Source organism: Lycium barbarum, chromosome 2 (genome assembly GCF_019175385.1).
Source record: "Lycium barbarum isolate Lr01 chromosome 2, ASM1917538v2, whole genome shotgun sequence".
Classification (NCBI taxonomy): Eukaryota; Viridiplantae; Streptophyta; class Magnoliopsida; order Solanales; family Solanaceae; genus Lycium; species Lycium barbarum.
Genome location: NC_083338.1, coordinates 57513002 through 57528328, shown reverse-complemented (window position 1 = coordinate 57528328; position 15327 = coordinate 57513002). Strand labels below are relative to the sequence as shown.

Genomic DNA, 15327 nt, shown 5'->3' with positions numbered 1-15327 from the left:
TTTTCTTTTTATCACAACCCCGCTGACGAAAGGAGAGTATTGTCAAAGCTCTGCTAACGCCTGACTACTTTCTCTGTACATATCATTTTAACAATCCCTTGCCGAGCCAAAATTGGCTACACGTCAACGTCTTCGTCCGAAAACTCTTTCATCTTCTCCGGTCGAAGAGGGACAAGCTGTTGACACCCAATTTTGGCCCTCTGTATCTAAAAATTAATTTCTTTAGGCTTCCTAGTCATTAAATAGCACAAAATACTGTTTTTATACATTTTTTTAACTTTAATATAATTTATTGATGATTGTCCTTATTTTTAAATAATAGGAATTTTTATCAATTTATTTTTCATCTTAAATAATTATTTTGTTACAGTCGTTTGTATATAAACAACATGCTAATACAGTTTTACTTCAATTAATTAGCAGGTCTCCTTAATTCAAATCACATTTTTTTACTTTATTCACGAAATTACCTTAAATATATTTTTATACTTTATTATTTTAGTTACAGTCTATTATTACATGGAATTCGGAGGAACTAATTTTAAACACAGATAAAATTTAGCCCATGGTTTTGTGAACCCATGGTTTTGAGAAGCCATGGTTTTGTGAAGCCCATGGTTTTGGCACATGGGTTTGAATAAAAAGTGGTTTACCTTTGCCTATATAAAGCGGGACTTCTCCTCTCATTTTTCTCACCACTTCACACTACCTCACATATATATATATTTTTCTTCTCTCTACACTCTTCATAAGAAGACTAGCAAGGCTAGCATCTTCTTTCTCTCTTTATATTTTCGTTTCTCTCTTCTTTTTCATACATTGTCTTTATATTTTTTTATATACATAACATACATTGTCTTTATATTTATTCATGCATCTGTGTTTACATTTATTAATGCATTTTGTCTTTACATTTATTCATACATTTATCTTTACATTTATTCTTGCATTTGTCTTTATATTTAGTCATGCATTTCTCTTTATATTTAGTCATGCATTTGTCTCTACACTTATTCATGTATTGCCTTTACATTTATTCATGCATTTTATTTATATTTTCTCTACATTTTCTTCATATATTTTCTCTACATTTTTCATACATCTTTTTTCCACTTTAACCCACATTTTTTCCTTTACATATTTTACATCTCTATATTCTTTTATATATTTTATACCATACATTATATACATATACATGTACATACTTTACCTAACTGCTAAGTGAAAAAGGGAGAAACTTTTCATTAAAGAGAATGCACTTTATTGTCTCTACATTATCCTTATATTTTTCATACATTATCTTTATATTTTGTTATGTTGTCTTTACAATTTTTATTTTTATTTTTTATACATATATACATTTTCAAGCATTTTATTTTACATTTTTTGTACCACCACACTACATGCCTATTTTATTTTTCTTTACACATTTTTGCTCTTTACATTTTCTCTACATCATATTTACATTTACATATATTTTCATTTTTATATTCACATATTTCCTTTATATACATCATTTACATATACACTTTTACACTACATCCTAAGGTCAAATCAAATTTCACCCTCACTTTTGTCAAATACCCTTTTTAAGACTTTATGTCACATCCTTTACTTATTGACTTTTCAAATTATTTTAAATAATACATTTTTCTTTCATCTTGCAATTTATTACAAATACTACACTTTTGGCCGATGAAGAAATTTCCGTCGATTTCCAAGGCCTCCCCTGTACAAAAGACGGGTTTTTATGTTAAGTTTATTCGTTATTTCTTTAATTCATTCGATAGTTATTTATTCTCTTACTAACACTTTTACTAAGTGTTTATACAAGTACCCGGAGACACATCCCGAAGACGACACTCGGAAGGAACCCAAAGGCTTCATCGAATCCTTATACACTTTTATACTTACGAGGTACATTCTCTTTTATATATTATTTTTTAATATACATTCTTTATAAACACTTGATACTTGATATAAATACATTTTCATACACTGTATATACTTAGTATATTATCACTTAGTGTAGCTTTTCATGAAATCATAACATTTTGAAAACAGGTAATAATAATGATAAACAGATAGATAATCTCCCTCTAGTGTTCAGTTAAACTAAGTTTAAGGACTGTCTTCGGACAGGCTCTGAGGGATGCTTAATACCTTCCCCTCGGGGTAAATAAAACCCTTATCTAGAATCTCATAGGTTTCGTGGACTAAAATGGAGTAGACACACAAATACATATAGGTTTCCTGATTTTCCTAAAAAATAAGGTGGCGACTCTAACCCTTTTAAAACCAGTTAGAAGAACCGTGAAGTTGCAAACTATCTTGGACCCTGTTCAAAATAGGGCGTAACAATTGGTTTGAATATAAGGGCAACGTCGTCTAATTATCTAGGAAGGAGTTACTAACGTTGGAATACGTTTTGAATCTCTCCGTAGCTTAACCATAGTTCTTGACGTTTTAATATAGGCTAAGACGACTCGGGCAGCGTATATATGTTGTGATGCGAATAAACGCTAAAGGTATGTAAAGCCTATCCCTTTTTTCTTTTGGCATGTTGTAGACGTAAGTGATGAATGATATGAGCTTTGGGGTAACTCCATTCATAAGTTCCGAATATGATTCATGATTCTTATTCACTTTTTGATGTTAGAACTTTTAAAGTAGTTAAGCTACTACCCATGAGCTTTCTATATGTTGGATAGTGTAATCGGATGTATAAGTTTCTATTCCTAAAGGCTCTATGATGACTAATGTCTCTGACTTCATAAGTTATTTCACATTATCTCGATACATGTCTATGATTCCTGAGGCTCCCTTTGATATAGTCCATAATGATATTTAAAGAGTACTTAACATGACTATCGCTTTGACACTCGAATGTTAGCTAGTCTACTTGTCTATCGAGTCTCAGATAATGATTTAATTGCATATGGTTACTCACTACTCTGCTCGTGCATACTGTTGTCACATCTTTCACCGAGTCCCGGGCCGGGTATGTTATCATGCACAGTTTCACTACATTATTCACCGAGTCCCTCACTAGAGGGCCGGGTATGTTATATGATGATATGATGATGTGATGGTACGATGTTATGATTATGGCACCGAGTCCCATGATGGGCCGGGTACGGTATACGTGTACACGACTTTATTCACCGAGTCCCTTACTAGAGGGCCAGGTACGGTATATGTATATGATGATATGATTATATGATAATATGATTCTATTCACCGAGTCCCATAATGGGCCAGGTATGGTACATGATAATGATATGCATGATCTTGTTCGTAAGGCACAGGTACTGTGAATTCTTGATTATCATACTTGTCTCCTGGAATCTCTACTTCAGTTATGATCTTTCTTATTGTATTGCATGTTTTATATACTCAGTACATGTCTCATACTGACCCCCTTTCTTCGGGGGGCTGCGTTTCATGCCCGCAGGTACAGACGCTCACTTTGGTGATCCGCCAGCTTAGGATTCCTATTCAGCTATCTTGGAGTGCTCCCTTGTCCCGGAGCCCAGATTTTTTGTATAGAACCTTTTGTTGTATATATGTGTTTTGTCCAGGGGCACGGCGGGCCCTGTCCCGTCATATGTTACTGTTGTTACTCTTAGAGGTCTGTAGACATATGTGTGGGTTGTAAATAGACATTGCCCAGCTGTGCTAGTATGACTTATATTTTGGGACGTTCCCATTCGTAGTGGCAGCCTTGTCGGCTTGCGTATATGCATATATGTTTTGGGATGTTGTGTGTAGTGGCAGCCTTGTCGGCTTGCGTATATACATATAGATGGGACGTTCCCACATGCTATGACAGCCTCGTCGGCTTATGTACTGTGTTACCTGTTGATAGTTGTGACTCCTCAGGAGACAGGTTGCTTGATATATATGTATATTTATGCGACAGTTCTGAGACTATGTTTTGGTCTTTATGAGTTCCATATTATGTTTATTTGTGGATTGATCATATAGCTAACAGGTATGTATACGAGTGCCCAGCTCGGGCACTAGTCACGGCCTACGGGGTTGGGTCGTGACATCTCTAACATTCTTGGAAATGAGGATTTTCATGGAAATCATGCATGGTTTGGTAGAAAAAGAATCATGCCTTTAAAACAAAGAGGAATAGCCTTAACATACCTGGAAGGTAATTTCTCGACTTCCAACTTACTTCCTGTCTTGCAATTCACTTAAGATCATTCGTAGCCTCGTAATCTACATATACAACCATTCATACTATCGTTAGGCTCATCGTCATACGTTCGTCTTAAACCCTTAATTTAAATCCATTTAGAATCTGCCGAAATTCGGGCAGCATCTCCCCTGTTTATATGCCTAGCCCGAAATCATAATATCAACAACCAATCAACAACAAAAATACCAACATCATCAACACCATTATCCATACCAATATATTTCCTAAAACATCCCACACGATGTTTTCTAAATTTCTCAACTATCCAACTTGTGATACGACTATTTAATAACTTTATTTCCGTAAAGAAGTCGAAATTAATACCAATAAGGAGAGATTCATACCTTTTCCTAGTTAGAACAATAATATCCAATATCCATCTTGAATCCAAGCTAAAATCCACCACAAAACGATACCATAAGCGCGACTATACGTTGCCCAAACCTCAATTAATACTCCGTAACTTGAAATTACTCAAAATCCTCACTTTTATATGATATATAGGCTCTCATATGTTTGATGAACTCTCTAGAGCATTTTGGAAATTTTTTTGTGAAGAAAAAATGGGGTTTTGCCCCTTATATAGTGTGCCAAATTCGGCATCACTGTAGCGTCATTGTAGCAATGCGACCTACTCTGTCCGCCTAACTTGTAACGTCCATAATTCTCTACTCCGACGTCGTATCGACGAGCGGTTTGTTGCGTTGGAAACTAGACTCGACGAACTTCATCTTAGACTTTTGAAACACCTAAAAACTCCTAATATACTGGGAGATATACCCCCCCCCCCCCCCCCCCCCCCCAAAAAAAATATTGACTAAAAATCTGCCCAAAATCCTGCCAACTTTTTAAAATTTTTTGTCAAACTTATTTTCTTGATCCCGAAATCTTCTGAAACTCCTCATACATGATATTTACCACTAATCATACTTGAAAATGGTCATGTCCTTTGGTTCCAAGGTTGTCCTTCCCGGTTACGACTTACAAGATCATAATTCATCATTTACTTAAACAATATACTTAATAATGTTGCGTTCCTCACATTCCAAAATTGTTTTACCTAGCCATAGCTTGATATACTTACATTCAAATTTAACCAGTGCTTCTCCAAGGTACGGGGTGTAACACTGAAAGTACGGGGTGTAACATGTAAACTTTTATTTTAAGACATATGAAGAAACTAAACTCCAATTCATAGTCAAATTAAGTGTTTTGACCCTCGTACTCAGAACCCCTTCACATAAATTAGCACTGAGGGAGTACTATTTATGATTGTGTCAAAGTAGAGGAAAAGAAAAAACCTATACGGTAATAAAGCACCAACTAAACATTGAAACAAATACCTAAAAATCTAAAAAGCCAAGAAGAAGCAGAATCCAAACATGCCCATGATGGAGAACCACACAAAGGTAAGGGGTGATGCAACACTTGTTCTAGATGGATTAATAACACTTCCTTGAGAAGTTGGTGGTGGAGAAGCAACAACATGTATATGAACTGTTTGCCCAATTTGGCAATGGCCAGGTTTCCCACAAAGGTAGTAGTAATCACCAGAGGCTGGAAGAGTAATTGAGTCTTTGCCTGTGGTGAATGTTTCAATTGGATCTCTAACTGTGCATGAATCATATTCTGGACTACTCACTTGCATCACATAGTGGTGCACTTGAAAACTGCACGTTAGTTCACACCCTCAATTACTTGAGAACTTGTTGGTTGAAACCTTTTTTTTTTCTTTTTTTTTTGAGGTGGGGGGCGGGGGGTGTAAAATGTTGGTGCTACTTAGAAGTGTACAAAAGAAATCGACAAACCGCACCAAACCGATAATCCGAACCAAATCGAGAAAAAAACCCGACTAGTGATTTGATTTAAAAAAAAAAACCCAACTACTCTTGGTTTGGTTAGTTTATCTAAGAAAAATTCAAACCAACCCGACATTATAAGTATAAATTTCAAAGATATTTTATACATAAAAATATTTATTTATAATGTCATTTATAAATATTTCTTAAAGTTTTTCATAGTTTTTTGTCTTTAAATATTATTTCAAGCTTGAAATTAGAATTTTGAATGGTCCAATAAGTTTTATAGCCCATATATATTAGTAACTCGAATAAAACCCAAAAAATATCAAATCAATACTAATTCTAACAAAAAAAAAATTCAATTTTAACACTAAGAATAACAGTAATGTTGGATATCTATTCTTTTGTTTTATATTGATTTAGACAGTGAAAATAAATAACATAATTTTATTTGTTTCTTTAATATTTAGTCACGTAATTATTACTTATTAGCCGTACTTATTTTAGTATGATTTAGTACTGTTAGGGCTCGTTTGGTTGGGGAACAAGTTATCCCGGGATTAGTTATCCTGGGATTGTTATCCCACCCTCTATGCAGGATAAAAATACACTACAATCTCTGGATTAGTTATCCCTCGATTTTATCCCAACCAAACGTGGGATAAGACGGTACTACATTTTTATCCCAGGACTATTTTGCTTATCCATCCCTTAGGTTATGATCATTTTCTATATGCCTTATAAATTAGCTGTATTTATTATACCATGACTTAGTACTTTAAGATTATGATCATTTTATTTTATGCGATTTCATTACTTTTTTGTTGAATAATTTAGTACAATATCATCTCTCATTTCACATTTTGTGTTATTTTCTTTAAAATATCTTAATTAGATAGTCGTATCATATTAGAACTAAAGAGATATTTGAAGTACAAGTTATATATTTTGTATGAAGACTTTATCGGGAAAAAAACTCGAAAAAAACCAAAAAATCCAAGGTTGAAAAACCCGATTTTTATTAGTTTGGTTTGGTTTATAGAATTAAAAACCCGATGCAATTGGTTTGGTTTGGTATTTGAAAAATCCGAACCAATCTGGTCCATGTACACCCCTAGTGCTACTAATGTATATACATGCAATTTCATATCTTGTTTGTTGATTATGATGGAGAAAATTACCATGTATTATGAAGAAATATTAGAATATCATAAAGGAATCATTCACATATGTACAATTTTAAATATATAAAACCGTAAAAATTAATAAGGTCAAGATTAAAAGAAAATTATTTTTAGAAACGTAATTTAAAAAAAGTCCTGAATATAGTTGCATTTAAGAATATACTTGGAGGACTATTAAGGCCTCATTTGTTTGCACTCAATGGGGATCTAAATATATATGGTTAAGATTCAGCCCATTAAGTGCATTGTTTTAAGATCGGACAATTTTAATTATTCAGATTTAGCCCAGCATTTATTTTTTTCCCTTATAAAGCCTCTTAATAGATCTGAATAAATCAGATCCTAAAGAGTCTTATTCCATTTAGGCCCCATTTGTTTGCACTTAATGGGGGTCTGAATCTGAATGGTTCAAATTTCAGCCCATTAAGTGCATTTTTTTTTTTTAAATAGTCTCTTAATACATCTGAAAACATCTGACTCGGTCAGATTTCAAAAAGAATCTTAATGGGATTCAGACTCTCAAAAATGCCAAATTTATTTGCTTAAAAAGCTGCACGTCTGTTTTTTTATTCTCTCTTTATAATTTACCTTCTCTCTCTCTCTCTCTCTCTTTATAATTTACCTTTCTCTCTTTATCCACAAGCATCAACGATCCTCTATCTCCCTCTTTATCAGTAAGCTATTCATCAAATTCTTTCTTCTTGAACAGGTAAGATGTTGAATTTTTTACAAGTATTCACCTATCTAACAAACATTAGTTCGTTAATTAATACATGAATTGAGTGTTCTTTTTCCTCTCTTAAGTTTTGAATTCGATTGTTTTGGTGTTGTTTTTCCTATCCTCATGAGCCAATTGCTAATTTTTGTATTAGAGTTGTGCATTATTTAGTTTCAACCAAGAAAACCTATATTATCTATTTTTTTTTTTTCAAGATTATTATCTGTACGCATTTTGGGTGATGTAAATGTTCTTCCTGGTGCTATTGAATCTTGTGTAGTGTTAGCTACGTTAAAATTGGGAAACAAGTCCATGGGTATGGTTTAACAACTGGGTTAACGTTAGATTCGTTTGTTGAAGCTTCTTTAGTTCATATGTATGTGAAAGGTAATAAGTTGGGATGTGCATGTAAGGTGTTTGATAAAATGCTTGAACTAGATGTGTCTAAATTTTGCAACATCTATGCGTCTCCTATTCAGTTCCTCTGCAACATCTATGCGTCTGGTATTTAATTCGTTCCCCCAACAATTGGCCGATCTATTTGTTGAGGAAGAAACATAATCAGATACAAAATGTGATTGTTATATTAAACTTGTTAATTGAACAAAATCAGATGAGCAGTCCAAACTCCACTTTTTAGTTATAGTGGCGCCTGCAATGAGATTGATAATATTAGGAATACGATATCCTCTGCGCATATATATACAAATAGCGGAAAGAATTGGCACTCTGAATTTTGATATTATAATATAATCTAGGTATTCCCTGTTCCTTGTGCTTTTTCAACTTTAGACTACTATGCTTTTCTCGAGATTGTAAATAAGTAGTTGCACAGATTAAAGAAGTACTTAAAGAAGTACTTGAAGAATAACTTTCAGAAGTTCCTATGAGGGGTATATCACATTCCAGAAAAAGAAAATTGCTTGTGCATTTCACTATGACCTTTCTTTTTGTCTAATATGCTATGATGATCATTAGAATTTTATATTTCAGTTATGGAACAAGCTAATGAAAATTCAAGATTGACTTGGAGATTGGAGGTAGTAAAAACATTTTTAGAAACTTGTATTCAAGAAGTGTCATTGAATGGGAGACAAGGAAGTAGTTTGAAGCCAGATTCATGGAACAAGGTTAAGGTTGTTCTGCAAACTTCTCATGACTTTATAGTCACACAAAAGAAGATGAAGAACCATTATGATTATCTAAAAGAAAAATGTCAAGCTTGGTTGCCAATAACTAAAAAGACTTGTAATATTTATGATCCAGCAACCAATACCATTCGAATGTCTAATGAGGAGTGGGATGAGTACATAAAGGTTAGTTCATTATCTAGTAATTTTTTTTTCTCTTTTTTGTTTTAAGGAGAAACGGTTTGAAGTGTATATTGAAAGTATGATCTCTTATATTTGGATATAGGCTCATCCAAAAGCCAAGACATTGAGGAGTGCACCTCTACCCTTTCCGGAACTTTGTACAACATTATTTGAGGGTTCTACTGCAACAGGCATTCATGGTTGGAGTCCAAGTTGTACAACTCCGCGGCCCGGTGCCTCTTCTGTAGCTACTAATATAGACATAGATTCACTTGATGACATTGAGGATCTACTTGGTGACCAAAATGATGGAGCTTCTAAAGATTTTCCATCTCAATCTTCAATTCCAATTGAAAAAAAGAATTTGGGAAAGAAAAGAAAAAACGCATCGTCCCGATTAGAAATTGATGAGAAGATGAGTGCTGCATTGGAGTTACTGATTAACAAAAACAACGGGCCTGATGTTGAAGAATGTATAGAAAAACTAGACAAGGTTGGATGGGAAGAGCCATTGTACTCTGCAGCTCTTAGTATATTTTGTGAAGGTGATAGCTACACAAAAACATGGATGAAACTGAGAGGGGTCGATAAATTAGAGAATTATGTCAGAACCATGGGGAACAAATTGGGAATTCTTTAATTTTTCTAATTAGCTAGTATCTATGTTAGATGAAGATTTTATGGAATCTAGTTTTTTTTTTTTTTTTTTTTAAATTATAACCTCTGGAACTTTGTGGTAATATATTATGCTTATGGAACGTATTTTATTGGTGAAAAATGCTACTTGTATGTCTTGTTATGCTTGATGAGTATAGAATAATTTTTTATAACCATTGTATTGGCAAAGAAATCGTTATAGACTCAAGTATGATATAAGAATTAGAGATTTAACATCATCTTTATCTGGTCAAAAGTATACATTAGAACTATTATCTGGCTCTAATCGACAATGTATAGAATTGATGCGCATGTCACGTGATGCATATGTTCGGCTATGTCAACATTTTAGACATAATGGATGGCTCATAGATAGCAAACATATATCCGTCGAAGAGAAGATAGCAATATTCTTAACTATTATAGGACATAACGAGCGTTACGTCGTAATCAAGAGAAGATTTCAACATTCTTTGCAGACAATTCACAAATATTTTCACGAGGTTCTTGAGGCAATGACGAATTTTGCAAAAGATATGATAGCACCTACAACATTTGATTCGAATATGAATATTCCTGGTGCTCATAACAAGTTACGAAGAATTTTTAAGGTATTATTTGTTAAACGATCATTAAAGAATTTCACAAGTTTTTTTTTTATTCACTTTGTTGACATATATTTATATATTGGCAGGGAGCAATAGGTGCACTAGACGGGACATTAGTACATGCTGTTGTTCCTGCTAATCAACAAATTGTTTACAGAGGAAGGGGAAAAGGTAAATGCTATCAGAATGTTCTGGCAATATGTGACTTCAATATGGTCTTCACTTATGTTTATGCTGGATGGGAAGGGGTAGCACATGATGCACGCGTTCTAACTGAGATTGCATCTAATCCAGATAATGGCTTTCCATTTCCTCCACCTAGTAAGTCATACAGCTTAAAAAATTGAAATGCTTATTTAGCTTTTCGATATGATCGCCTAACTTATTTTATTTTAATGTCAGATAAATACTATCTATGTGATGCGGCATATCCTAATACTCGAGGATTTCTAGCACTGTATCGTAATATTCGATATTGGTTAGGAGATTATCATCGTAGGCGTGCCATAACGAAGGAGGAAAAGTTTAATCATGCTCATGCACAGCTTAGAAACGTTATCGAACGTTCCTATGGAGTATTGAAAGCAAGATTTCCTATATTGGACAAGATGGCTCCATATCCTATTAATATCCAAAGAGATGTTGTCATTGCATGTTTTGTCGTTAATAATTTTATCAGGAAGGAGCGCATCAATGATGACTTGTTTAATCATTTTGATACGCCTCAAGTGATATTTGATGAAGAAGGACAACAAGAAGAAGCATTGGATGAAACAAATGGACCTAGTTGGACAGTTGAAGATTCTCAGATAATGACCGATATGAGGGAGCAACTTGCACTCAAACTAATGCAAAGAAGATGAAATACTTGAGAGTTCTATATTTTAGTTATTTGAATTTTTTTCCAGTGTTGGAGTGTTACAATTTGATGATTGTTAGTTAATTATTCAAATACTCTAATATTTATGTGTCTATATCATAACTGTATTTGAGATATTGTTTTACTTTGTTGGATAGGTTTGATTTATAGATTAATTTATGTTAAATTTAAAATTTTTTGATTGCATTTTATAAACAATTTATTTTTAAGGATATATCATTTTTTGAATAATTCAGATAGTTCAATAATTGTATCAAACATAAAATATTCATTTATATCTTTAAATACTTTAATTTATCTCTCAAATAATATTTTTTTTCCTTATCTTAATATTTGTTTGATATAATTTTTAATTTGAATTATATATTTATTATGCTTAAATATTGATATATTATACAGATTCAGATGATGAAAAACAAACAGTCTTAATCGTTCAGTGTTCAGATCTACATACCACATTTTAATATTCAGATGTGTATTCAGATTCAGACGTCTTAATAAAAAAAAAACAAATGCAGCCTTAGACTCATTAAAAAGTACCATTATTCTCACAAAACCTTTCATGCCTCCTCCTCTTGGCGGCAAAAACTTTCCACGTCTCCCACTCTGCTTTCTCAACCAAATACATTTATTTTCCTGGTTGAACTGGTAAGTTCTTTATCAATTTTTATTCTGCCTGTTGCTTAGGACCATAACTTCCAACTTTCAACTGTTCAATTTTGTTATAGAGAATTATTAGATACTTTTATGGTTCAATGAATATAATGGTCGTCCAATTTTGGGGACTGCATTGAACAAACAGGGAAACGTTGGCCATAAATCTGATAGCAAAATAATCTTCTTGTTGTATCAACTTATCTAGGAAAAAAAGCTTATTTAGTTTGTGGTTATTCCATCAATGATGAAGATGTGTTTACCTGCTGTCTTGTTGAGCTTTTTTTACGGTGATCTTTTTGCTGCCCCATTTACGAAGAAGAAAACTTAGCCTACAACCAACATGTTCCAAAAAGATAAATAAATATATGGTATATCTGAACAGATATGTAGTAGTTTTAAAATGATTCAGTTCATACTGTTTAACGTTTCTTGCAAATAACTTGTTGTTTGTCTTCTAGGTGACATTGACAAGTAGGGTAACGTTTGTTTTGTTCTTTTTGTCCCGCTAGAAGTGGGTAGATTAATTTATGCATTAGACAAAGTTTTGTTTGTCTAGTGATTGATGGGCTGGATTATTTTACATGAATTATAGTTTCTTATTAGATCATTTTGTTCAGTCAAAGTTGATGTTTGGACTTTATATTTGGCTACTGAATAGAAAACTCTTATGAACTAGTAATCAACTATTAGTTCCATAAAGGTAATTATTCTTAGATCACAATTTGTTCCCTGCAATCTTTTTTCGAATAATGTGACAATATATGTAATCTAGGTTGTAAAAAGGCAGTAAATGAGACAGTTATTATATGTTTTCTTCTCCTTTGTCTTTGTGTGTGTGTGAATTCCAGCTACAGGGGTGGCTAATTATGTTAAGCAGTAACCACCTTTGTTTTTGTGTATGTGTGTTTGTGAGGTCTAGCTACAAAGGTGAGTGATGTTTGTGTACGTGTCTTCTCTATTCAATGTTCCTGTTTGGTTTGGTTTAAAAACATCAGAGCCATAGGATCGTTCTTTCTACATCAACTTATGTATATATCATTATAATTATAAGGTTGAAAGTGTTTTTATGGACTACTGACAATAAGCCCCAACTTCTTCTTATCCTTTTGTTGTATTTGTCTTGGATCTGATGTCTTTTTCCTAATCTATTACCGCACGTAAAAGAATCGTTAAACTAATATAAAGGACATGTCATGAGTTAAAGGACTAAATGTGTAAGTTGGTTTATGGTAAAGAAAATGCTAAAACATTAATTATGTTAGTTTCTAAAGAAGGTAAAAGAGCTATTCTCGATTGTGTTTGTTTATTTACTTTTGGTTGCGTCAGTTCATCTGTTATAATTATTATTTTTCAATATTTCAGCTATGGAACAATCTAGTGAAAATTCAAGAGTGATTTTGAAGGATATGGATGCAGTAAAGACTTTTTCAGAAAATTGTATTCAAGAAGTATCCTTAAACGGGAGACTTGGTAGTAGTTTGAAGCCAGACTCATGGAACAAGGTTAAACCATCTATGGAGACTTCTCATTGCTTTAGCGTTCCCCAAAAGAAGATGAAGAATTATTAAGATTATCTAAAAGAAAAATATCAAGCTTGGCTACCATTAACTAAAAAGACTGGCAATATTTGTGATCCAGCAACCAATATCTTTCAAATGTCTAATAGTGAGTGGGATGAGTACATAAGGTTAGTCCATTATTTGATAATTTTTTCTTCATTTGGCTGTTAAGAAGAAGGCTTAAATAAAAGTATAATATTTTATATTTGAATATAGGCTCATCCAAAAGCAAAGACATTGACGAATTCACCTCTACCCTTTCCAGACCTGTGCAAAACATTTTTGTAGGGTTCTACTACAATAGGAATTCATGCTTGGAGTCCAAGTTGTACCTATCCTTGACCTGGTGTCTTTTGTGTCTACTCCTATCGATAGAGATACACTTGATGGAGCTGAAGATCTATTTGGTGACAAAAATGATGAAGCGCCTAAAGATTCTCCATCCCAATCTTCAGTTTCGATTGAAAGGAAAGCTTCGGGAAAGAAGAGAAAATTCTCATCGTCTCAATTGGAAATTGATGAGAAGATGAGTACTGCATTTGAGTTATTGATTAAAAAAACAGTGGACCTGACATCGAAGAATGTATGGACAAATTACAAGGACTTGGCTGGAAAGATCCACTATTCATTACAACTCTTGCTATAATTTGTGAAAGTGAGAGCTACGGGAAAGCATGAATGAAACTAGAGGTTGACAAGTTAGAAAATTGGGCTAAGGTCATGGGGAAAAAAATTGGGACTTCTTTAGTTTTGCTAATTAGATAGAATATGCATTAGACATTGATAATGTGAAACCTTCTTTATTATTTTTCCACTAGTATCTATCATGCATATTGAACCTTTTCGATATTATATTATGCTGGAACCATTTTTGTTAGTGACATATTTTTTTCAAATGCCTCGTTTGGGTTATGCTTGATAATTATGGATAATTTGTGGTTATGTAACTTTTATGTTGACCTAATATGTAACATGTTATGCTTGTTATCGTGTATTATACATTTTCCAAGTTAAAATAGCTTAGACATGGACACTGAAGATCAGATACTATGGTTGATGATCTTGTATTGGTGTAGAAAACCTCTCAAACTCAAGAATGTTCAAAGAAATAAAGATTTAGCATCATCTTTATCTGGTCAGAATTACACATTGGAATTATTGTCTGGCTCTAGTCGACAATGTTTAGAGTTGATGCGCATGTCTCGTGATGCATATGTGCGGTTGTGTCAAAATTTTAGACATAATGGATGGGTGACACCTAGTAAATATGTATTTGTAGAAGAAAAGATAGTACTATTTTTATCCATTATAGGGCATGACGAGCGTTTTGTGATTATCAAGAGAAGATTCCAACATTCTTCGCAAACGATTCACAAATATTTTCACGAGGTTCTTGAAGCAATGAAGAGTTTGCAAAAGAGATGATATCCTCTACAACATCCGATCCAAATCAAGATATTCCCTGTGCTCATAAAAGGCTACGTAAATTTTTTAAGGTACTAGTTATATATTATTATAGAATTTTTAAAAACGTTTTTCATAATTTTTAATATATATATATATATATATATATATATATATATATATATATATATATATATATGTGTGTGTGTGTGTGTGTGTGTGTGTGTGTGTGTGTGTGTGTGTATTTGTAGGGAGAAATAGGTGTACTTGATGGGACATTAGTACATGCAATTTTTCCCGCTAATCAACAAATTGTTTACAGAGGAAGAGGAAAG

The 15327-nt window shown here is 33.1% G+C and overlaps 2 protein-coding genes and 1 long non-coding RNA gene across 6 annotated transcripts in view; 2 read left to right on the top strand and 1 right to left on the bottom strand.

Annotated features, from left to right (window-relative positions):
• LOC132626532 (uncharacterized) overlaps positions 1 to 3845 on the top strand; it is a 47588-nt gene extending 43743 nt beyond the window's left edge. For all 3 annotated transcript variants that reach the window (XR_009577375.1, XR_009577374.1, XR_009577373.1), the window contains 3 exons: positions 1835 to 1917; positions 2476 to 2528; positions 3455 to 3845. This is a non-coding gene — a long non-coding RNA (uncharacterized LOC132626532). The remainder of the gene's footprint in view (positions 1 to 1834; positions 1918 to 2475; positions 2529 to 3454) is intronic.
• Positions 3846 to 5561: 1716 nt separating this feature from the next.
• On the bottom strand, positions 5562 to 5858 carry LOC132628594 (mavicyanin-like). Its single transcript, XM_060344362.1, has one exon. It carries the CDS (start codon positions 5856 to 5858, stop codon positions 5562 to 5564), a length of 297 nt encoding a protein of 98 aa, XP_060200345.1.
• A 1920-nt stretch (positions 5859 to 7778) lies between these two features.
• Positions 7779 to 11523, top strand: LOC132626530 (uncharacterized). 2 transcript variants are annotated; one of them, XM_060341445.1, is made up of 5 exons: positions 7779 to 7905; positions 8908 to 9230; positions 9331 to 10495; positions 10579 to 10813; positions 11172 to 11523. In XM_060341445.1, the coding sequence occupies exons 3-5, from the start codon at positions 10190 to 10192 to the stop codon at positions 11222 to 11224; spliced, it is 594 nt and encodes a 197-aa protein (XP_060197428.1). In that variant the 5' UTR covers positions 7779 to 7905; positions 8908 to 9230; positions 9331 to 10189; the 3' UTR covers positions 11225 to 11523. The 2 variants fall into 2 exon arrangements, with proteins under 2 accessions (XP_060197428.1, XP_060197427.1); XM_060341444.1 differs by lacking the exons at positions 10579 to 10813; positions 11172 to 11523 and having other exon boundaries at positions 9331 to 10060.
• The last annotated feature ends 3804 nt before the right edge of the window (positions 11524 to 15327 follow it).